At 51.2% G+C, this 22,575-nt stretch overlaps 3 protein-coding genes across 3 annotated transcripts in view; 1 reads left to right on the forward strand and 2 right to left on the reverse strand.

Annotated features, from left to right (window-relative positions):
• SPRED3 (sprouty related EVH1 domain containing 3) overlaps nucleotides 1-3,809 on the reverse strand; it is a 28,527-nt gene extending 24,718 nt beyond the window's left edge. Inside the window, exon 1 of the mRNA XM_087727714.1 lies at nucleotides 3,681-3,809. The gene's annotated coding sequence lies outside the window, so the exon portion shown is untranslated. The remainder of the gene's footprint in view (nucleotides 1-3,680) is intronic.
• Nucleotides 3,810-6,041: 2,232 nt separating this feature from the next.
• On the forward strand, nucleotides 6,042-11,296 carry GGN (gametogenetin). The gene is made up of 4 exons (XM_087727950.1): nucleotides 6,042-6,935; nucleotides 7,028-8,287; nucleotides 9,860-10,059; nucleotides 11,147-11,296. Exons 1-4 carry the CDS (start codon nucleotides 6,042-6,044, stop codon nucleotides 11,277-11,279), a joined length of 2,487 nt encoding a protein of 828 aa, XP_087584076.1. The 3' UTR covers nucleotides 11,280-11,296.
• Nucleotides 11,297-12,536: 1,240 nt separating this feature from the next.
• PSMD8 (proteasome 26S subunit, non-ATPase 8) lies at nucleotides 12,537-22,418 on the reverse strand. The gene is made up of 7 exons (XM_087727712.1): nucleotides 22,215-22,418; nucleotides 19,907-19,979; nucleotides 19,275-19,377; nucleotides 18,301-18,466; nucleotides 15,748-15,848; nucleotides 14,222-14,330; nucleotides 12,537-13,127 (listed from the first exon to the last, which is right to left on the reverse strand). The coding sequence occupies exons 1-7, from the start codon at nucleotides 22,380-22,382 to the stop codon at nucleotides 12,990-12,992; spliced, it is 858 nt and encodes a 285-aa protein (XP_087583838.1). The 5' UTR covers nucleotides 22,383-22,418; the 3' UTR covers nucleotides 12,537-12,989.
• Between the last annotated feature and the right edge of the window lie 157 nt (nucleotides 22,419-22,575).

A 22,575-nucleotide genomic window follows, 5' to 3' on the forward strand; every position in this document is an offset into this window, starting at 1 on the left:
ATGCCTGCTGGCAATTTCTGGTCAAATTATTTATCCATTTATCGATCTTAGAGCTCTGCCTACCTGCCTGCCTGCCTGCCTGCCTGCCTGCCTGCCTGCCTGCCTGCCTACCTACCTATCTAATCTGATAGATAGATCTTTCTGTCTATCTATAGGCCTCTCTCTCTCCCTACCTATCTACATCCATCCATCCATCCATCCATCCATCCATCATCTATCTATCTATCTATCTATCTATCTATCTATCTATCTATCTATCTATCTATCTATCTATCTATCTATCTATCTATCCATCCATCCATCCATCCATCCATCCATCCAATCTGATAGATCTGATAGATAGATCTGTCTTTCTGTCTGCCTGTCTATCTATCATCTATCTATCTATCTATCATCTATCTATCTATCTATCTATCTATCTATCTATCTATCATCTATCTATCTATCTATCTATCTATCTATCTATCTATCTATCTATCTATCCATCCATCCATCCATCCATCCATCCATCCATCCATCCATCCATCCATCCATCCATCCATCCAATCTGATAGATCTGATAGATAGATCTGTCTTTCTGTCTGTCTGCCTGCCTGCCTGCCTGCCTACCTACCTACCTACCTATCTATCTATCTCTTTTATCTATCTATCCACATCTATCTATCTGTCTGTCTGTCTGTCTGCCTGCCTGCCTGCCTGCCTGCAACCGTTCATCGTGTGTTTTAGCCTCCAGCCCTCTAAACATCCTGGTTGCTCTTCTCTGCACTCTTTCTAGAGTCTCAAAGTCTTTTTTATAGTGTGGTGACCAAAACTGGATGCAGTATTTATGTGTGGCCTTACTAAGGCTTTATAGAGTGGTATTAGCACCTCCCTTGATCTTGATGGTATCCCTCTGTTCATGCAACGTAGGATTGGATTGGCTTTTTTTGGCTGCCGCTACACCCTGCTGGCACCCATTGCCTTAACCGGTGCTTAAAATATCCCCCACCAAGTTCTAATCCTGTCCTTCCTCTTGATCTCAGGGCTGGTCTGGAAAGCTGCCAGCCCTGCGAGGTAGGCCAGTTGAGGAAATCAGACTCCACAAGGATGTTGGACCAAAAAAACCAAGCTTCAAACCCTGATAGGATTTCTCTCTCTCTCGCTTCTAACTCGCCTCATGCAACACTCCACATATACAGCTAGTTTCTCAACTTACAACGATTTGCCCTAGTGACCGTTTGAAGTTACCGTGCCGAAAAAAGTGACCTTGAGTGTGATCGTTTTTCACACGTATGACCATTGCCTCATCCCCGAGGTCGCACAATCAAAATTCAGACACTTGGCCATTGGCTCATCTTTACGACAGTTGCAGTGTCCCGGGTTCACATTGACCAGCAAAGTCAATGGGGAAGCCAAATGCGCTTAACAACCGTTTAAAGCTGGACTACTGTAACGCTCTCTACATGGGGCTGCCCTTGAAGAGTACCCAGAAGCTTCAACTGGTCCAGAATGCGGCTGCGTGGGTTATCATGGGGGGCACCCAGGTGCTCCCATGTGACACCCCTTTTAGGCGGCCTGCACTGGTTGCTGGTTATCTTCCGGGTGCGATTCAAGGTACTAATTATGGCCTTTAAAGCGCTCCATGGCTTAGGCCCAGGGTACCTGCGAGACCACCTACTGCCACCGGTAGCCTCCCACCGTCCAGTGCGATCCCACAGAGTTGGCCTCCTCAGGGTGCCGTCGGCCAGACAGTGTCGGCTAGCGACCCCCCAGGGGGAGAGCCTTCCCTGTGGGAGCCCCTTCCCTCTGGAATGAGCTGCCCCCGGAGCTTCGTATAATTCCCCGACCTCCGGTCCTTCCGACGCGCCCTAAAAAGTTGGCTTTTCCAGCAAGCCAGCCTGGCCTGAACAAAACAAAGTATTGATCACTGTTAATTTTAATTTGAATTTTTAAAAAAAATGTCATTGTCAATTTTAAATGAGTTTGGGATATCCTATTTAATTTCTTTTTAACTTTTGTATTATGTGTTTCTTTTAATGTTGTACGCCTCCCTGAGTCCTTGGGAGAAGGGCGGCATATAAATCCAATAAACCATAAACCTAAACCAAAGGTGCTAACTTAACAACTGCAGTGCTTCCCTGAATGACGATGGGAAGAAAAGTTCCAGGATGCGGCCAAGGCTCACAACCACCGTCTCGCTTAACCACATAAATTGGAGGCTCAACTGCGGTTGTAAATCGAGGACTACCTGCATTTATGGATTGAGAATAGGCTCTCCAAACTAGGGATCACCAACTTTTTGGACGTCAGGGACCCCTAAATTCACCATTTTAAATCCTGTGGACCACTAAACGAATTTAAAAATAAAATAAAATCGTATTTAGTGCAATTTCAAAAATGCAAATAATTTTCTCGCGGACCACCGCTTGGTGACCGCTCCTCCAAATACCACCAGAGTCCCTTCGCCACATTTTGACAGAGCCTTAGCCACGAAACCTTGCAAACCGAAGGAAAAAGATACGGGGTTTTTAAATCACGATTAAAAGTAATAAAACCTTACAGCTTCTTCCCTGTATAGGAGCACAACTAACACACCCCAATCCTGCGGAGTAGGCCGGGCTGAGAATGAGCATTTCCAGCATCTTCCACGGAGCTGCTGTGGCTGAGGGGCTGGGCATCCCTGGTGCCCATCTCCCTCCTTTACCCGAGTTGTCAAGTCTTCCCTTGACCAGCTCCTTCTCTTGATCTCACCCATCAAGGGGGGTGGGGGGGGAGAGAAACACGGCCCTCTGCCAGATGTACAGCTCCCTCAGCCAATGACAAATCACAACAGTCCCAGGTATGCCGGGAAAAGCTCTTAAAAGCCCCCTCCCCCTTACTCCTTTTGCCAAGATGCCATCTAAATGCTCTTCGCCACGACCTAAGGCAGCTGGCAGGGAAAGTCCCGGCTTACTCCTGGGCAATTAACCACTGATCTAGCCCAGGAAGGAGTGTTCCCACCCACCCCTACCCTGGCCAAGCCTTTCTTCAGGGGGATCCACCCCCCATCCAGCAGCGGAAGGGCAAAGGGCAGCCAGTAAACCATGCCAATGCGGGGGGGGGGGGACCCCATCGAAAGGAAGAGGGGTTTCTCAGAGGCTGTTGGGACCCAGCGCCCTCTCCTGCTAGAGGGGAGACCAAGATGGGACCTTCCCAGCCCAGACACAGCGGACCACTGTGTTGGGAAGCAATGCAAGAAGAGTGCAAACCCCCTCCCACAGATATACCCCGTGCTGGAAAGAAATGCAAGGAGATGAGACCCCCATACACAACCCCCATCCACACACACAAACTGGACCTTGGTGCTGGAAAGAAATGCAAGAAGGTTGGAAACCCCCTGCCCCAGATATATGCCGGACCCTCGTGCTGGAAAGCCATGCAAGGAGACGGGACGCCCTCTCCCCCAGATACACACCGGACCCCCCTCCCTGGAAAGCCATACAAGGCCATCCATCATAAGTCCAAGGACCGGGGACCCAACCCGGCTGACCTCGAGGGAGGGGAGGGGGTGGGCTGCGGAGATCTGGCGCCCATTTCCATCCCTTGGGGGGGGGCTCTACGCGCGGCCCGCATCACGCGCGCCCAATCCTCCTCCTCCTCCTCCTCCTCCTCTCCAGGCTGGACCGGCGACCCGAAAAGACCCGGCCCCGAGCACGCCTCACCTGTGGAATTCGCTCCCCAAAGCGGCGGCCCCGGCCAACGGCGCCCGCCCCTTCCTTGCCGGCTTTAAGCCTTTCCCGGTAAGCGATGCCGCAGCATGGAGTTAAGCAAGGATGGCCGATCCGCCTTCTCTTCTTCTTCTCCTCCTCTTCTTCCTCCACCTCCTCCTCTTCTTCTTCCTCCTTCTCCTCCTCCTCTTCTTCGCTTCCTCCTTCTCCTCTTCCTCCTTCTCCTCTTCCTCCTCCTCCTCTTTTCTTCCTTCTCCTTCTTCTCCTTCACCTCCTCCTCCTCTTCTTCTTCTTCCTCCTTCTCCTTCTCCTCTTTCTCCTCCTTCTCCTCTTCCTCCTCCTCCTGTTTTTCTTCCTTCTCCTTCTTCTCCTCCTCCTCCTCTTCTTCTTCTTCTTCTTCCTCCTCCTCCTCCCCTTTTTATTCCTCCTCTTCTCCCTCCTTCTCCTCTTCCTCTTCCTCCTCCTCTTCCTCCTCCTCCTCTTCCTCCTTCTCCTCCTCCTCTTCCTCCTCCTCCTCCTCTTCCTCCTCCTTCTCCTCTTCCTCCTCCTCTTTTTCTTCCTTCTCCTTCTCCTCCTCCTCTTTTTCTTCCTCCTCCTCCTCCTCTCCTCTTCTTCTTCTTCCTCCTCTTCTCCTCCTCCTCTTCTTCTCCGCTGCAGCCTCTCGATGCTCCAGGTGCCCCGAGCAGCTGCTCCGACTGCACACGCGGGCGCTTACCTAAGCGCGGCTGCCGGCGCTGCGTAACCAAGGCACACACGACTCAGCGCTTGCAAGACGCGGGGCCAGGGCGCTCTCCCCTGGCCGAGCGGCGCAAGGGAGCCCGGCCGCCGCGAACGCCGCGAGGAAGGGGGGGGGGGAGTGGGTAGGTGGGTGGGTGGGGGTCTCAGGGGGCGGGGCGCCCGTTATATCCGTTGCGGCCCCGCCCACCCGTCCATTTCCCCAGCTCCGTCCGGAGCAGCTAGACGGTGAGAGGGAGGGGCGGGATTTGGGAGGAGGGGGCTAAAGCCCCCCCCGTGTGTGGGTAGGGGGCAAGCGTGGTGAAAAGGGGCGGGAAAGGGGAGGTTCAGCCTCCAGGGGGCGGGATCAAGAGAGAAATGCCCCTCCCTTTCCCCCACCCGAAGAGGGGGTGGGTCGGGGTGGGGGGTGGGGGGCTATCATCTCCGGGCCTGGTTTTGTGACTCCTCCGGAGAGGTCTAACCAACCAAGGGTCCTTCATCTGTGAATGGGGTCAGCATAACAGAATGACAGAGTGCGAAGGGTACCTTGGAGGTCTTCTAGTCCAACCCCGTGCTCAAGCAGGAGACTTGTAGTATTTCGGACAAACTGACGTCCCATTCTCTTCTTTAAAAAAACCCACGATTGTTGAAGCAGTCACAGCTTCCAGAGGCAAGCAGTTCCACAGGTTGATTGTTCTCACCGTCAGGAGGAAATTCCTCCTTAATTCCAGGTCGCTTCCCTCTTTCGTTAGTTTCCATCCCTTGCTTCTTGTCCTGCCTTCGGGTGCTTTGGAGACTAGGTTGACCCCCCCCCACCTCTCCTTTGGGGCAGCCCCGGAGATATGGAACATTGGGTCAGAAGGGGCTCAGTGGCTAAGACGCTAAGCTTGTCGATCAGAAGGTCGGCAGTTCGGCGGTTCGAATCCCTAGTATAGGGTCTCCTGCCGTGACCCTGTAGATCAGTGGTCTCCAACCTTGGCAACTTTAAGACTTGTGACTTCAACTCCCAGAGTTCCTCAGCCAGCTTTGCTTTGCAAAGCAGGTAAAAAATGCAAGTAGAAAAATAGGAACCACCTTTGGTGGGGAGGTAACAGTGTTACGTGCGCCTTCGGCATTGAGTCATGCTGGCCCTCATGACCACGGGAGACGTCTTCGGACAGCGCCGGCTCTTCAGCTTTGGAAACGGAGATGAGCACCCGCCCCCTAGAGGCAGGAATGAGTAGCACATATGTGCGAGGGGAACCTTTACCTTTCAATGGTCACTAAATAAACTGTTGTAGATCGATTATTACTACCTGTATTCAAGCATTATTTCCCAACTCGGCAGCTTGAAGATGGGTAGAACTTCAACTCCCAGAATTCCCCAGGTAGCTTAGCTGTCTGGGGAATTCTGGGAGTTGGAGTTCACCCATCATCAAGCTGCCAAAATTGAGTGTATTCATGTGAACTGAATTCTTGTTTTGCTGCTATATTTTGCATGTAGTTGGAAGTCCTGGAATTCCAACAACCCCCCCCCCCTTTGCCCCGTCCCAAGTTCTACCTTGGGCCGCATTAGCCCCCTCCCCAAATCCCCCCTCCCCTGCAAACCCCTCCTCCCGGTGTCTCACACCCACCTTTGTCTCTGCAGGATGACTGACTATAATGGGCAATATTCAATCCGAAGCCGCCCAAGAATCAGAATCTGTCAAAGACGCGGTGGAGAAAACGCACCCGGACACGACCAAGTCCGAACGGGAGTTAAACCGAAGCAAACATGATTTGGGCAGCCGGCCCCCTGGTCCTCCGGTCCCTGAACATAAAGGGGTCAGCCAGACGCTGAGCAGCGAGCCAGGGGGAGGGGACCGGCAGACCGGAACGGCAGAGATGGGGAAGAACCATTCCAAAAAATCCAAGCTCAAGCTGTCCTCCATGTGGACCCAGAACCCCGTCAGTGGCGGGATGAAAGATGCCAGCCTTTGCGACAAGGACCCGGGGACGGAGAAGTGGGGCTTGTCCTGTCTCAGCAGGGCTGATCTTCCCAGCGGACAGGGGCTCCCCGAGGACCCCAAAGGCCTGAAGATGGCGCTCAGGCCCCCTCCGCCAGCTGACCCCCAAGATTCGAGCGCCAAGAAGGCTCCGACCCGAGGGAAGGCCAAAGCAGAGAATGTCCACCTTGCCAAGAACGCGGGAGGAATGCTACTTCAGCCCGCCAAAGTAGCCGAAATGAGCCCAGGAGGAGAGCCACCGAAGGTGGAAACTCAGGGGTGTTGGACTCAGCACATTAAAACGAGCAGTAAGGAAGGTGTGGAGAATGAGGAGCACCAACCAGAACTTCCGGCTTCCACCAAGAAACCGGCAGGGGGAGCAATACACAGCCTGGAGCTGCTGAAGACGGTTGAGGACAACCTGGGAGGTCCAGGCTGTAGACCCCTCAATGAGAAGAATATCTTCAGGCCAGTACCTCCTGGCTCTGTTGCTCCGCCGGGCATGAAGAAGGTCCCGCTGTCATGGGGGACTGGCCAGAAGGAGAAGGAGCAGACCAGACCTCCGGACAGCGCCCTGGGAGCGACGGGGACTTCCGAGGGCTAGCTGGTCCTGCCCAACTGTCCATGGATTGGGAAAACCCCTCCAACACCCTGCCGGAGAAGCTTCAGGGCCCTCCGGGGAGCCACGCCAAGGCGGAGGCGAACGCGGAAGCTGCAGGACCGGAAGCAGTCAATTATGAATCCATATATCAGGAATTTCTGGACAAAGGGGTGAACCTCTTCTACAGAGTGACCATCCAACCGGGACAGTGGCCGCCCAGCATCGTCAAACAGAAGCCCAGTGTCATTTCCTCCGGCATCTCCTACGCCGACGTCTTGAAGCAGTGCCCGCAGAAGAAGCCACCCGCCAGCCCTGCGCCCGTCCTGCCGAAAGCTTTGCAGCACCTCAGCCCCGCGGGCAAGAAGCTGCCATGCTTCAAGGGGCCGGAGAGGAACAATTCGGACGAGTTCTCCCCCCTCCGCCAGCTATTCTTGGAGCACATCAAAAAAGTGGCCCCCAAGGAATCGGGCCCGGCCACTCCCACCCAACAGGTGGTCACCTTCTTCGAGGAACTGTCCACCAACAACCCCAAGCGGGCTGAATGGCAGAGGCCCCGTCCCCCAACTCCGTACCCCCAGCGCCGTAAAAGCCAGGGTAGAAAGCTGCCCAAATTTGGCACTGCCGTGTCCCAAGTGGTCGCCTTCCTCAGCAGCGACACGAAATGCGATTGGTTAGTGCACGACGAGAGCGAGATGTTACTGGACGAGGCGCCAGGGGCCGGAGAGGAAGCTGCGGCTAACTGCATCGATTTGCCCAGCCCTATGGTCAAAGGGGCAGAAGTCGGCGGTGCCTCCCAACCAGTGACTACCCTCTTGTTGGAACAAGCCATGGGGCCGGAAATCAACGGGAGCCCCCAGAGATCCTGCAGGAGGTCCCAAGATCTGGAAGAGGGGGCCAAGGAAAGGTCCCCCATTAAGGGCCTCTCGTCCTGCGCTGCCCAGCACGCCATCACGCCACTGGCGGACGATCCGCCCCCGGTGCAGTTTGTAAGCCCAGGTCAGCCTGCTTCCCAGGAGACCCTGGAGGTTTCTTCCATCTACCTCTGGGCCCCGGCCTGCGCTTTGTTGGAGCCCACGGTGGACCCCAAGGTGCCAGCTGCAACTCAAACCAGGCCCAAGGTCCGTAAGCAAAGCCTGGCCGTTCCCAAATCGAAGGAGAAGCTCAAACCTTCAGGCCAGCAGAAAGGGAAACTGTTGAAGGGGAAAGGAGCGAAGCAGTGGCCCCGCACTTTCGGGATGAACTCCCAGCTGCGGTTAGACGGCGTCCCTCCTTTCCCGCCGTTCGAAAAGGTCGCGAGGCCGTTTTATTTCGGGGAAGCTTTGGTGAGTCCGGTTGATTTGGCCAGGCCTGGCTCCCTCCCTCCCTCCCTCCCTCCCTCCACCTCCCTCTATCCAATCCCCCCCAATCTACTTCTCTTTCTATCAATTTGGTATTTTTTTTGGTATTTATTGGACATTTATAGGCCGCCCTTTTCCCTGAGGGGACTCAGGGCGGCTTACAATCAAAAAGGAAGGGAAGTGTAGGACAATACAAAAAGAAATGTGAACAAAAATAAATTAAACAGTAAAACTCAACATTCACTCAGCATTTGGGATGGGCGAAAGTAGATTTATCCCCAGGCCTGATGGGCTAGCCAGTTCTTGAGGGCTGTGCGGAAGGCCTGGACGGTGGTGAGGGTACGAATCTCCACGGGGAGATTGTTCCATAGTGTCGGAGCCGCAACAGAGAAGGCTCTCCTCCGAGTAGTCGCCAGTCGGCACTGACTGGCGGATGGAATACGGAGGAGGCCAACTCTATGCGATCTGATGGGACGCAGGGAGGTAATTGGCAGAAGGCGGTCTCTCAGATAGCCAGATCCACTACCATGGAGCGCTTTATAGGTGGTGAGTAGGACCTTGAAGTGCACCCGGAGATCGACAGGTAGCCAGTGCAGCTCACGGAGGATCGGTGTTATGTGGGCGAAACTCAAGAAAGTTTTAGACACGATCCTGGCCAGCTTTGGACCAGTTTGCCTGAAACGACAGCGGAATTCGCGGGTGGCTCAGCCCACCCGCCCAGGGCCTACCACATCCCATTTAAGGCCCTCCATGTAGGCAAAGCGCATGGGCGGAAGGTTAAAGAGAGCCGAGGTGGCGCAGTGGTTAGAGTGCAGTACTGCAGGCTACTTTAGCTGACTGCTAGTTCGGTGGTTCAAATCTCACCGGCTCAGGGTTGACTCAGCCTTCCATCCTTCCGAGGTGGGTAAAATGAGGACCCGGATTGTTGTTGGGGGCGATATGCTGACTCTGTAAACCGCTTAGAGAGGGCTGAAAGCCCTATGAAGCGGTATATAAGTCTAACTGCTTATTGCTATTGCTAAAGCGCGCACTCACATTCGTGAACCGGTAGGGAAGGTAAGTGATTATTACCACTCCTGATCCTGACTCTTTTCTAGCCTGAAAATATTTGGGACTTCCTTGGTCCCCGGATGAGGGACAGGGCAGGACGCTTCCTTCGCAGCGTTCAGGGTAGCCCCTCCTAGGACATCCTGTATAGAGGGGTGGGGAGGAGGGAGCCAGAGGCATCCTTTGTTAGCCCCTCCCAAGAGGGTTGGTTCCCAAATGTTCAGCCTCGTTCCTTGAACATTTAAAAGGGAGATTTATTTATTGAATATCTCCCCCGCCAATCTCACCTAACCGATCCTGGCAGTGGTGGGTTTCAAAAATTGTTCGAACCTACTCTGTGGGTGTGGCCTCCTTTGTGGGAGTGGCTTGCCGCACATATGTAACCGGATATGAAGATGCCGACGACACTTGTCAGAACCACCTTAAATTACCTTGATACTGATGGTATCTCTTGTTAGCCGCTTGGGACAGGATAGAAACCAGTTCACCTGTAGCTCATTATCTGTCTAGGACCGTTCTCTTCCTCTGGACAAGCCCACCAGCCTCGAGCAAGATGCCTCTTACCCCCAGCCTAGTGCCGAACGAGATCCGGAGGCCGACCGATCTCGGGCCCACCACTGGCCGGCGTTTCAGGTCGCCGATTCGTGCCCCAGGAGATGCTACTGCAAACATCAGGACCAGAGGAAGCTACCCAAAAATGTTCTGGCTTGGTGAGCAGGGACTGGGGTGGCCAGATGCCAAGTGGAAAACCTCTCTATCCAGGTAGTCCTCGACTTACAACAGCTCGCTCAGCGACCGTTCAAAGTTACTGAAAAAAAGGGGCGCACGGCCGTTTTTCAGTTAAGATCTTTGCAGCACCCCCCAAATCCAGATGCTTGTCCTCTGCTTCATACTTATGACCCGGGATGGGCTCATGTGATCCCCTTTAGCGACCTTCTGACAGTCAATGGGGAAGGCGGGATTACTAAGCCACCACAGTGATTCACTTAACTGTCTCACTTAGCAACACAAATTGTGGCCTCAGTTGTGGTTGCAAGTTGAGGACTACCTCCATAGTGCTTTACAATGTCAGCCTACTGCCCCCAGCAATTTGGTTCCTCAGTTTACCGACCTCAGAGGGATGGAAGGCTGAGTCTTGAGCCGGTCAGGATCGAACTCCAGGCAATGGGCAGAGTTAAGATTGCAATACTCCCTCCTAACCACTGTGCCCCCTCGGCTCTAATATAAATTGTGTGATATGTGCGTGCAAAGATACGGCATTCCTCAACTTGAGACAGGCGGGCCTGTGCAGGGGATCTGCGGCGTAGGACCACAATCAGGACCCAAATTTCCGTTGCTAAACAAGGCGATCGTTAAGCGAGTCACGCCCGGTTTTATGACCTTTACGCCATGGGCGTTAGGGGAATCACTTTTGTCAAGCCAATCACGTGGTGGTAAAGCTACATTGGATCACCCCATTGGCTTTGTCGGAAGCTGAGAATGATGAGGTCGCCAATGATGATCACGTGAACCGTTGTAAATATATGGCCCAAAATTTGATCACATGGCCTGAGATGGTTGTCCATGCTAGGACAAGCTAGTTTTGAAAGTCCTGTTGTAACTTTGGTCACTAAACGAATGGCTGTAAGTGGAGGACTATGCCAGCCCTGCCAGATGATCAGACTCATTTGCCAATCTTGGCAGAGTGAGTTAAGAGCTTCCCCTGTTGGAAGTTGTGCGGCTAAGAGGGCAGAGCTGCTGTGAACCAAGTCGGCTTGCCGTTCTTCACCCTTCGATGTTCCCTCTTCCCCCATCCAGGCTCAACCCGTCTGCTAACCACCTGACGGAACCTCCCTGGGTCGCCACAGCCATGCTGGCCGTCTCCTTGGTAGCCGGCACCAAGTTCTGCCTGGATTCTTACAAACAGCAACACGTGGCCAACGAGGACTGAACCATTAGCTGCAAGCTTCCTGCTCAATAAACCTTCTACAACACCAGGAGAGTTTGCTCGTGCATCCAACCTTGCCACTTTTAAGGCTTGTGGACTTCGATTCCCAGAATTCCCCAGCCCGCATGAAACCTTCCTCACCACTGTGTCTGGTCTTCAGGTCCCAGAATTCCCCAGCCACAAGGAACCATTCCTCACCACTGTGTCTGGTCTTCAGGTCCCAGAATTCCCCAGCCACAAGGAACCATTCCTCACCACTGTGTCTGGCCTTCAGGTCCCAGAATTCCCCAGCCACAAGGAACCATTCCTCACCACTGTGTCTGGTCTTCAGGTCCCAGAATTCCCCAGCCATAAGGAACCATTCCTCACTACTGTGTCTGGTCTTCAGGTCCCAGAATTCCCCAGCTACAAGGAACCATTCCTCACCACTGTGTCTGGTTTTCAGGTCCCAGAATTCCCCAACCACAAGAAACTATTCCTCACCACTTTCTCTGGACTTCAGGTCCCAGAATTCCCAGCCACCATGGACCATTCCTCACCACTATAAGATGTCTAGATTTCAACTCCCAGAATTCCACAGCCAGCATGTTCATTAGCATGCTGGCTGGAGAATTCTGGGAGTTGAAGTCCGTCTGTCCCCTTAAAGTTGCCAAGGTTGAGAAACACTGAACTAGGGATACAAAGGGGCAGGTGTGGATAGGAGACGCGTGTCCATACTACTCTCTGCTGGGACTACAGCTCCCAGACAGCCTTGCCAGAAGTCATGCGACCTGGACAGTGTTGAGATTTTAATTCCAGGCAGTTTGGCAGCCCAGGTTGGAGATGGCAGGGTTGCAGTTCCCTTTAGTCTCAGGTGTGATGATCATGTGCTAGTTTGCCGCCTTCCAATTGTCATTTTGGTGTGTGGTGTGGGCTCCCGCAACCTAACGGAAAGTAGCTTGTCCGATCTGGGCTTATTTTAATATAAACCAGGGGTCTCCAACTTGGTAACTTTAACACTTGACACAGAATTCCTCAGCTAGCCATGCTGGCTGGGGAATTCTGGGAGTTGGAAGGCCACAAGTTTTTTTTAAAAAAATTGCCAAATTTAGAGACCCCTGGTATGTCGACTCCAGGCCCAGTGTGGCTTATTTTACAAACTCTAGGGAAGCGAACGGTGGCATCATAAAAAGGGTGAATTGGCTTTAAGAGAATCAGGCTTGTAGGAAAAAAACTGGCAAGCATGATCTAATTTAAAAAATAATAATAATAATTACAATTCTTGGGAGAACTATTTAATTCGGTTCAGATCAGACAGCAGAGGGAATCCGTTTCTGGTCAAAACCAGGGGATCCTGCGTATATTCATGACCAAATAATAAATGGGCCCTTTGGAGGTAAAAAAGGAAGTCCCGCCCTTGATTTGGCAGTCAAAAAAAAAAAAAAAACCCAAGGCCAATCAGCTTCTCTGTCCATGCTCAGAGGACCTCTCTCCACCTGGGGCCAAGGAACAAAATGACTTCGAATGACATGTGGACCACCAGACTTATTGGCTTTACTCAAAGAGAGACACTCACCTCATCCCAATTCCCCCCCCCCCAATGGCTCCCATCTTCCCCGTTTTAAGACAGAAGGCAGCCGGATCGATGTGAACCGGCGTGCACAGTCACACACAAAGAAAAATATGGAGGAAAAAGCCACAGCCCACAGTCCCAGCCTGCAGCGAGGGGCGCGTTCAGACGATCATTTCCAACTGCCGGGCGTACTCGATGACTTGCTTGGCCAGCTCCGTGGAGGGGATGGTGGCGTCTTCCGGCTTCTGCTGCTGCCCCGTGAAGCAGTAATGGTTGTTGGAACCCAGGAGCCAGCCGCGCTGGGAAGGGAAGGGAAGCTGGGTGAGCCGAGGGGGTCTGAGGGGTTGTGTGGATGAGTCCACACAACTCTGCGGCAACTGCAGTTAAGCTCTCGGGGAAATTCATTGCCCATGAGGAAGGGAGGAAAGGGTTGGGAGGATGGAAGGGAGGGAGGGATGAAGAGGGAGGGAAGGAAGGAAGGAAGGAAGGGATTGGCAGGCAGGCAAGAGGGAGACAGATAGGTGGAGGGAGGAAGGAAGGAAGGGTCAAGGAAGGGAGGGGGAAGACAAGGCAAGGGAAGCAGGAGAGAGGAAAAAGGAAGGAAAGAAGGAAGGAAGGAAGGAAGGAGAAAGAAAGGGCAGAAGGGAGAAAGGCAGAGAGAGGGAGGGAGGAAGAAAGAGTCAGGAGAGAGGGAGGGGGAAGACAAGGCAAGGGAAGCAGGAGAGAGGGAAAAGGAAGGAAGGAAGGAGGAAGGAAGGAGAAAGAAAGGGCAGAAGGGAGAGGCAGAGGGAGGGAGAAAGAGTCGGGAGAGAGGGAGGGGGAAGGCAAGACAAGGGAAGCAGGAGAGAGGGAAAAGGAAGGAAGGAGAAAGAAAGGGCAGAAGGGAGAAAGGCAGAGAGGGAGGGAGGGAGAAAGTCGGGAGAGAGGGAGGGGGAAGGCAAGACAAGGGAAGCAGGAGAGAGGGAAAAGGAAAGAAGGAAGAAAAAAGAAAGGATTGGCAGACAGGAGAAAGAAAAGGGTTGGTAGGAAGGAAGGAAAGGAGGAAGGAAAAAAGAAAGGAAGGGAGAAAAAGAACTTTTTTTTTTTTTAAAAAAAAGCAAGATTGTCTATGCACTCTTTTTGATGTTGAGCTGGCCTTAAGAGGAAGGAAGGAAGGAAGGAAGGAAGGAAGGAAGGGGTTGGAAGGAAGGAAGGGGTTGGAAGGAAGGAGGGAGACAGATAGGCGGAGGGAGGGAGGAAAGAAGGAAGAGGGTAGGGGAGGGAAGTTCGCCACAGAAGAAGCCAAAGCAGCTGAAGAATCCCCACATGGCCACACTGTCAGCTCCAGAAGAACATGGGAACAGTTGGGCCGGAGTCCAGCCGACTGGCCCAGCCTCCCCCTCCCCCTCCTCACCTTCTTGGCGTAGTCGGACATCTTTTTGGGGGTGAAGAAGAGCATGCGGGTGGCCTCATTGAGCAGGATCTTCTCATAGGCCTTCTCGATGCAGCTGGCAATTTCGTCCCTGCGGAGGGGGGTGGGAGAGGAGGGGGTGGGGGAGAACCCAGATTAGGGAAGGAAAAGCCCTGGGGCCTCTCCAGACCTCCATGGCCCAAGAGGGAAGAGATGCTGGGCGGAGGCTGAGGGGGAAGCTCTCGGCCAGAGTCCTTTGCAGCCGCATCTCTCAAAGGTGGTTTGAGTTTAAAACCAGGATAAAACCTTGCCCAGCCACAATCAAACCCCGTCCTGCTTAGCCTTGCCTTGCACACCTGACACAGACACCAACGGCCCCGTGATGGCCAACCGACGGCACGCGTGCTGGAAGTGGCACACGGAGCCTTTTCTCCAGGCGCGCCAGCTGTTACCCATTGCTCTTCCGGGCTCCGGTGGGCAGAGGTGCGCTGCCCAGGTGGTCTTGGCACGTGTGGGAGTGCAGGAAACCGGAAGAGCAGCGGCCTGGTGTGTGCGTGCCGGCCAGCTGGAAATCACGCACACATGCGTGGCAGAAATTGGAAGACCAGGTGACTGGCACACCTGGGCACGCCAGGAAACCCCCCTCCTCCTCCCGGAAAATCCAGTTGCCTCTTGAAAAAGCACCTTAGGGATGACTGAGAATCTTTATAGATTCAAGGATTACCTGTAGTAAGAGTGCCCCCTCTTGTCTTGGAGAAGGCGCAATGCAGCCTTGAATCAATCAATCTCCCTGTCTCTCTCTCTGTCACTCTCTCTCAGTCTGTCTCTCTCTCTCTCTCTCTCTGTGTTTCTCTCTGTCTCTCTCTGTCACACACACACACACACACTCTCTCTCTCTGTGTCTCCGTCTCTCTCTGTCTCTGTCTCTCTCTCTGTCACTCTCTGTCTCTGTTTCTCTCTGTCTCTGTCTCTCTCTGTCACTCTCTCTGTCTCTCTGTGTCTCTCTCTCTGTCTCTCTCTCTCTGTTTCTCTGTGTCACTCTCTGTCTCTCTCTCTCTGTGTTTCTCTCTGTCTCTGTCTGTCTGTCTGTTTCTCTGTCACTCTGTGTTTCTGTGTCTCTCTATCTCTATCGCTCTCTCTCTCTCTGTTTCTCTGTCTCTCTCTGTCTGTCTCTCTCTCTGTCTGTCACTCTCTCTGTCTCTGTCTGTCTGTCTCTCTGTGTTTCTCTCTGTCTCTGTGTCTCTGTCTGTGTGTCTCTGTCTGTGTGTTTCTCTGTGTCTCTCTCTGTCTCTCTCTCTCTCTGTCACTCTCTGTCTGTCTCTGTCTGTCTCTCTCTCTCTGTGTGTGTTTCTCTCTGTCTCTGTCTCTGTCTCTCTCTGTCTCTTTCTCTCTGTCACTCTCTCTCTCTCTCTGTGTTTCTCTGTGTCTCTCTCTATCTCTGTCTCTCTATTTCTCTCTGTCTGTCTCTCGGTCTCTCTCTCACACACACACAAACCCCATGTCCCCAAACTGAGGGGAGCAAAACACACCTCACAGTGTCCAGCAGGATGTCAATGAAAAAGGCGTAACTCTCGGCCGGGATGTTGCCTTTGGCCAGGAAGACTTTGTTGTAACTGCCTTCCATCAGGTACTGGAGAGAAAGGATAGGTTACGCAACCTGTCACAAAAACGACAGCAAAGCGAGCATCCTTCAGATGCATCCCGCAAGCGGAGTGAAGATGCGGGGGGGGGGGGCAGAGAGGGGGGGGTCTAGGCCAATTTGCCGCGGGACAAGAGTTACACAAATATTGGAAGAAACGGTGGGAGAGAATCGTTCAAGGAAAGGTGCGAAATTGACAACGATTGAAATCGTTTAAAAAAAAAAAAAATTAAATACTTCCACTGAATTGTGAAATTGTCCCACCGCCAGTTGTCCCATGGCGAATTGTCCCGTGACGAGTTGTCCCATTCTGGCAGAGAGGGGCACGTCCTGGATATGTTTGGGGGCTGGGTTTTTCATCTGCCCCCTTTGGAGATTTCTGTTGCTATTTTATTGATTAAACCAAGTCGCTCCTAAGGGACTCCGTGCAACTTACAACTGTTTAAAAATCCACTATGTAATAAAAACCCATACGAACACATTCCCCCTGTGGCAGGAGCAAAGGAATCAAGTCAGCCACGTGATTGCGGCCCCCAGGCATACCGATACAGAATAATAGAGTTGGAAGGGACCTTGGAGGTCTTCTAGTCCAACCCCCTGCTTAGGCAGGAAACCCTACACCACTTCAGACAAACGGCTATCCAACATCTCCTTAAAAACCTCCAGGGAAGTAAATATTTGTAAAAGTTATTTTCCCCCCAAAATTCTCAATTAAAAATAATAATAAAAAAACCTTTTTTAAAGCATCTCCAGAGCTGGTAGCTAAACAAAGAGTTCCGATGATCGCTGATTGTTGCATAGCTGATCGTCTGAACTTATATCTCTATCTCTATATATATTTTGTCACAACCCCTGGCATGCCCAAATATGGAAGGGAGCATACTGCTTCCTTTCTCTATCGGCTCATCTCAAGAGACCATCCAGACAGAAAGCCATTATTTTTAATGTTACCTTTTTGTTACATTTGTATTGCAATTTGTGCTGATTGATATGTATGTATGTATGTATATGTATGTATGTATGTATGTATGTATGTATTTGGTGTCACAACACCTGGTATGCCCAAATATGGGAGGAAGTTCACTGCTTCCTTTCTCTGTCTATCGGCTCGTCACAAGAGACCATCCAGAGAGAAGCCCAATATTTTTACTGTTGCCTTTGTTACATTTGTGTTGTATTTGTGCTGATAAATAAAGGGACACTAGTATACATTATATACTATTTGGGCATACCAGGGGTTGTGACGCTAAATACATACCTATTTCCCTGGCTCAGCTGATAAAGGAAGAGAACCTTGTGGCTTAGTGGTTAACACATCTACCTAATATGTAATACAGCCTAGGTTCGAATCCCAGTAAGGGTATGGGTAGCTGATGAGAGCTAAATAGCTTGAAATAGACTATACTAGTCTCCCTTTATTTATTTATCAGCACAAATAAAAAAACACATATACATATATATATTCAGAATATATCTATCTATCTATCTATCTATCTATCTATCTATCTATCTATCTATCTATCTATCTATCTATCTATATTCAGAAAACCTCAGAAAACATATATATATATATATATATATATATATATATATATATATATATATATATATATATATATATATATATATATATATATATATATATATATATATATATATATATATATATATATATATATATATATATATATATATATATATATGTATATACTAGATTTCTTTTGCAACCCCCGGTATGCCCAAATATGGGAGGAAGATCACTACTTTCATTCTCTGTCCTTCGGCTCGTCACAAGAGACCATCCAGGCAGAAACCCAATATTTTTACTGCTGCCTTTTTGTTACATTTTGTTGTATTTGTGCTGATAAATAAAGGGAGACTAGTATAGATCTAATGGCTAAGAAGTCTGCCTAGTATGTAATATAGCCCAGGTTCAAATCCCAGTAAGGGTATGGCTAGCTGATGAGAGCTAAATAGCTTGAAATAGATCTATACTAGTCTCCCTTTATTTATTTATCAGCACAAATACAACATACGTATATACATATATACATACATACTATTTTTAGCCTTTTTAAACTACCGGTTTGGGCGAACCAGTTGCATTTTTACTACTGGTTCGGGCAAACCGGCCCATACCGCTAGCATTTCACCCCTGGTTTAGGGCTCTTTTGGGAAAGCAACAGGGCCAGAGGAATCAGACAAAGAGTATCTCTCCCATAAAAAAATATGGTGAGATGTACGTTACAGAAACTCAAACTTCTGACCGCATCAAGCATCCGCATTTTCCTATCCCAGGTCCTTGGGGAAGATTCAATCAGTGGATAGAAAAATGCCAAATCCAGTCTAAACATCTGGCTGACGGTGCGACAAACCACAATTGCGGATTGTAAATAACCCAGAGTTTTTTTTAAAAAAAACAGCGTGGAAGGGAGCGGTTTACCTGCTCGAGAGAAACGGGGTGCTTGATGTAGACGTTGGTCTGAATGTCCTTGGCCGGCAGGCGTTCCAGCTCGGTGTGAAACTCGGCAACACGGTTTTGGGACAGCAGGAAGAGGAGATTCAAACCCAGCAGCTGGTGCTTGTAGGCCGATTCGGGCAATTCGTCTCTGAGGGAGGAGTAAGGAGAGATGGGGAACAGGTCAACAGGGGAGTGGGGAGGGCGAAGGGCCTGTGGGCAGAAAGCCTAAAATAAATAAGGCATTGTCATGCTTTGTTTAACCCTGATGAATCTCTAAGAAGCATCACACAGAGTTATAAGTTATGATAAGGTAAAGGTTCCCCTCGAACATATGTGCTAGTCGTTCCCGAATCTAGGGGGCGATGCTCATGTCCGTTTCAAAGCCGAAGAGCCAGCGCTGTCCGAAGACGTCTCCGTGGTCATGTGGCCGGCATGACTCAACGCCGAAGGCACACGGAACGCTGTTACCTCCCCACCAAAGGTGGTTCCTATTTTTCTACTTGCATTTTTTACGTGCTTTCGAACTGCTAGGTTGGCAGAAGCTGGGACGAGTCACGGGAGCTCACCCATTACGCAGCGCTAGAGATTCAAACTGCGGAACTGCTGACCTTTTTGATTGACAAGCTCAGCGTCTTATCCACTGAGCCACTGCATCCCTCTGTAATCTAAGAAATCTTAAGATTTCTACGCTGCTTTTATTCTGTACAACTCAAAGCGGTGGACCTAATGGTCCGGGGAGATGGGCTGAGAGAAAGGGAGTGGCCCAAAGTCGCTCAACCGGCTTTCAAGCCTAAGGCAAGGCTAGAACGTACGGTAGCCCGGTTCCAACCACCAGCAGCTTCACCCCCTACCCCAGACAGGTTATTTTTTTGACAGTTTCCACAGCGTCCCACGGCTTCCGGGGTAGCGCGAGCGAACACATCCCCTCAAAACTCCCCAAAGGTCAACATATTTACTTGTAGTCAAAGTAGTAGCATTTGAGCTGGGCCATATATCTTTCAAAAGACGGAATGTCTTTCTTCAGGATGCTCCACTGGGCTCCGATTTCTAAAATGTCTCCTGGAGAGGGAAGATAAGAAGGCGCAGGGCATGAACAAAAAAGAAGACACAACCACCAAGGACAGCAGAAAAGCACAGGCCCAACACCAGGGTGGATTTGATTTAAACCAGAGGTCTTCAAACTGGGCAACTTGAAGACTTGTGGACTTCAACACCCAGAATTCTCCAGCCGGCTGGCGAATTCTGGGAGTTGAAGTCCACAAGTCTTCAAGTTGCCAAGTTTGGGGACTCCTGATTTAAACCAAGTTGATTTAAATCATGATTTAAACCACCTAGTAAAAATGCTTGATTTAAATCAACTCGGTTTAATTTTAAATCGTAATTTTTAAAGAGCAACTATCATCTGCCCCGCAGTGGCTCCTCCTCTGATCCGCTGTTGACTCACCGACAGCCCCAGCCACTTTTAATGGGATGGCTGGTGATGCGACAGGGACCTGGCAGGTAGCAGGTCAGTGGATGCCCGAACAGGTGGATGCCCGCTAATTTCAAAATTAGAAGCTAGCTACGCGCCTGCTTGAAAAATACTCACTTGCCAAAATAAGCTGCTGTTTAGTCAATTTTGTGCCGGTGGTGGGCAGGAAGTTCAGTTCAAGCAGAGCCAACTGAAAGGCAAGAAGAAAGGAGGGCAAATGACAGACAAGCCACGGTGGGGACAATCAAGCTCACCAAAGTGTATTACATTCTAATCTAACAGCATCAATGCCATACATCAATGCCCCTGCAGCAAAGGTGAGGAACTGTGGGCCCTTTAAGGACTTGTGGACTTCAACTCCCAGGATTCCTGAGCCAGCCATGATGAATTCCTAAGACAGCCCTGCACGCTGGCTCAGGAATTCTGGGATTTGAAGTCTACAAAGCCACGTGATGTGAATCTGGCTCGCCCACTCACTTTGTCCAATGAAAGTCACAACAAAAGGTCGATCACGTGACCTCGGGACACAGCGACGGTCATAAGTACGAACCAGTTGCTAAGCAAGTGAATTCTGACCACCTGATTATGAGGCTGCTAACAGAGGTCTATGAGGAAGGGTCATATAAGTCACTCTTTTCAGTGCCGTCCTAACTTTGAATGGCCATTAAACGAAGTTCTGTAAGTCGAGGCCTGCCTGTACAAACAAACAAACCAATGGAAAGAAAGCAGAACCACCGGCAGCTGTCAGAAACCGAGCCTCCAATCCACCCTTGTTGGTACAAACGATGGAAAAGGTGGGTCTGTAACTTTGCTTTTAGCAACCGGAGATAAGCATTGGGCTGGAGGGAGCAGCCTATTCTGTTTGGAACATGTGACTCAACAGAGGAATTAATACAGGAAAAAACACCCAGCTGATTCAGTCACCTCCTCCCTCCCCATCATGAAATGGCATTTATGTTTTGTTTGTTTGTCTATTACTATATTTTACACGCAGCTTCATCTCCAGGGATTTTGGAACCATTTCTCACAACAGTCACTCGTGCCCTTGTGACCTCTAGGCTGGAATACTGCAATGTGCTCTACATGGGGCTGCCCTTGAAGAGCATCCGGCGACTTCAGCTAGTCCAGAATGCGGCCGCGCGAGCGATTGTGGGTGCACCTCGTTTCACCCACATAACACCTATCCTCCATGAGCTGCACTGGCTACCTGTCGATCTCCGGGTGCGCTTCAAGGTGCTAATTGCCACCCATAAAGCCCTCCATGGTAGTGGATCTGGGTACTTGAGAGACCGCCTCCTGCCAATTACCTCCACACGACCAATTAGATCTCACCGGTTAGGCCTCCTCCGAGTCCCATCTGCCGGTCAATGTCGACTGGCAACTACCCGGAGGAGAGCCTTCTCGGTGGCAGCTCCGACCCTTTGGAACGATCTCCCCGTGGAGATTCGTACCCTCACCACCCTCCAGACCTTCCGCACAGCCCTCCGAACTTGGCTATCCCGTCAGGCCTGGGGTTAAGACTACAACCCGCCCGAATAGTATGAATGTTGTGTTTTAATTATGTATTTGTCTTATATGTTAAAAGTTTGTCTCCCCCTCCTCCCTTTTTAAGTTGTAAGCCGCCCTGAGTCCCCCCAGGGAAAAGGGCGGCATATAAATAAACTTTAAATCTAAAAAATCTAAAATCTTTCTGGCCTTATTTCATTTATTAAACTTAGATGCCACTCCCCCCGGCCTCAAGAAGCAACCCCGGGAAAGGTTTAAACCAGAGGCGTCCAAACTTGAGAACTTTAAAGACTTGTTGGACTTCAATTCTGGGAGTTGAAGTCCAACAAATCGTTCCCAAGTTGGCCGTCCCTGGTTTAAACCAGTGTTTCTCAACCTTGGCCACTTGAAGATGTCTGGACTTCAACTCCCAGAATTCCCAAGCCAGCGAATGCTGGCTGGGAATTCTGGGAGTTGAAGTCCAGACATCTTCAAGTGACCAAGGTTGAGAAACACTGGTTTAAACAATAGCAACATTAACAACGTTCCTCCCAACCAGAGTTCTTGCCCCAGCTTCTCTCCCTCCCGTACATCTGAATGGGTATCCACGGAACACAATGCAGGTAGTCCTCGGCTTACAACACTTCGTTTAGTGACCGTTTGAAGTCACAGAAGCACTGCAAAAAAGGGGCTTTACGGCCCTTGCAGTGTCCCCATGGTCATCGAGACGCTGGGAAACTCGACTCGTACCTATGACGGTCGTAGCGTCCCGGGGTCACGTGATCCCCTCTTGCGACCTTCTGATCAGCAAAGACCAGTTTCTAGTGTCCCCCCCCCTCGCAAGTTTTTCCCCACGGCGGTTTCTAGTCTCCCCCCTTTCCAAGTTTCCCCACGGCGGTTTCTAATCTCCCCCCTCCGCCCCCATTCCCCCTCCCTTCACCTTCAAGCGTCCCAGCAAGTCGCCGCATTTGCTCAAGCTGAGGTTCTTGCGGTTCCACTCGGCCCGCAGTTGCTCGTACATGCCCGCCGCTTCCTTCAGCCCCGCCGCGTCCGCCCCGTTCAGCACCGGGCCGCCGGCCGCCGCCATCATGGCCACCGCCGAAGCCATGAATCTGCACCCGGCGGGATTGTCGCGAAAAAAAAGGCGGGGTCCGCTCGACACCGCGCTTTACGGCCGCCTGCCGTCAATCGAGCGTCTCCCTGGGCAGCCGGCTCGCGCTTCGCCCCGATTGGCTGGAGGAACGTCTTCGGCGGGGGCGGCGGCGGGAGAAGTTAGGCGCATGCGCGGAGCGTTATTGGAA

Source organism: Thamnophis sirtalis, unplaced genomic scaffold (assembly GCF_051295495.1).
Source record: "Thamnophis sirtalis isolate CommonGarterSnake01/CBP01778 unplaced genomic scaffold, rThaSir2_p1.2 scaffold_13, whole genome shotgun sequence".
In the NCBI taxonomy this organism is placed as follows: domain Eukaryota; kingdom Metazoa; phylum Chordata; class Lepidosauria; order Squamata; family Natricidae; genus Thamnophis; species Thamnophis sirtalis.

Coding starts and splice junctions, on each gene's coding strand:
- PSMD8 (XM_087727712.1), bottom strand. CDS start 22,382: ATGGCTTCGGCGGTGGCCATGATGGCGGCGGCCGGCGGCCCGGTGCTG. Junction 19,980..22,214: donor ACTTGCTGGGACGCTTGAAG/GTGAAGGGAGGG, acceptor CTTGCCTTTCAG/TTGGCTCTGCTTGAACTGAA. Junction 19,378..19,906: donor ACAGCAGCTTATTTTGGCAA/GTGAGTATTTTT, acceptor TTCCCTCTCCAG/GAGACATTTTAGAAATCGGA.
- GGN (XM_087727950.1), top strand. CDS start 6,042: ATGGGCAATATTCAATCCGAAGCCGCCCAAGAATCAGAATCTGTCAAA. Junction 8,288..9,859: donor TTTATTTCGGGGAAGCTTTG/GTGAGTCCGGTT, acceptor TTATCTGTCTAG/GACCGTTCTCTTCCTCTGGA. Junction 10,060..11,146: donor CCCAAAAATGTTCTGGCTTG/GTGAGCAGGGAC, acceptor TCCCCCATCCAG/GCTCAACCCGTCTGCTAACC.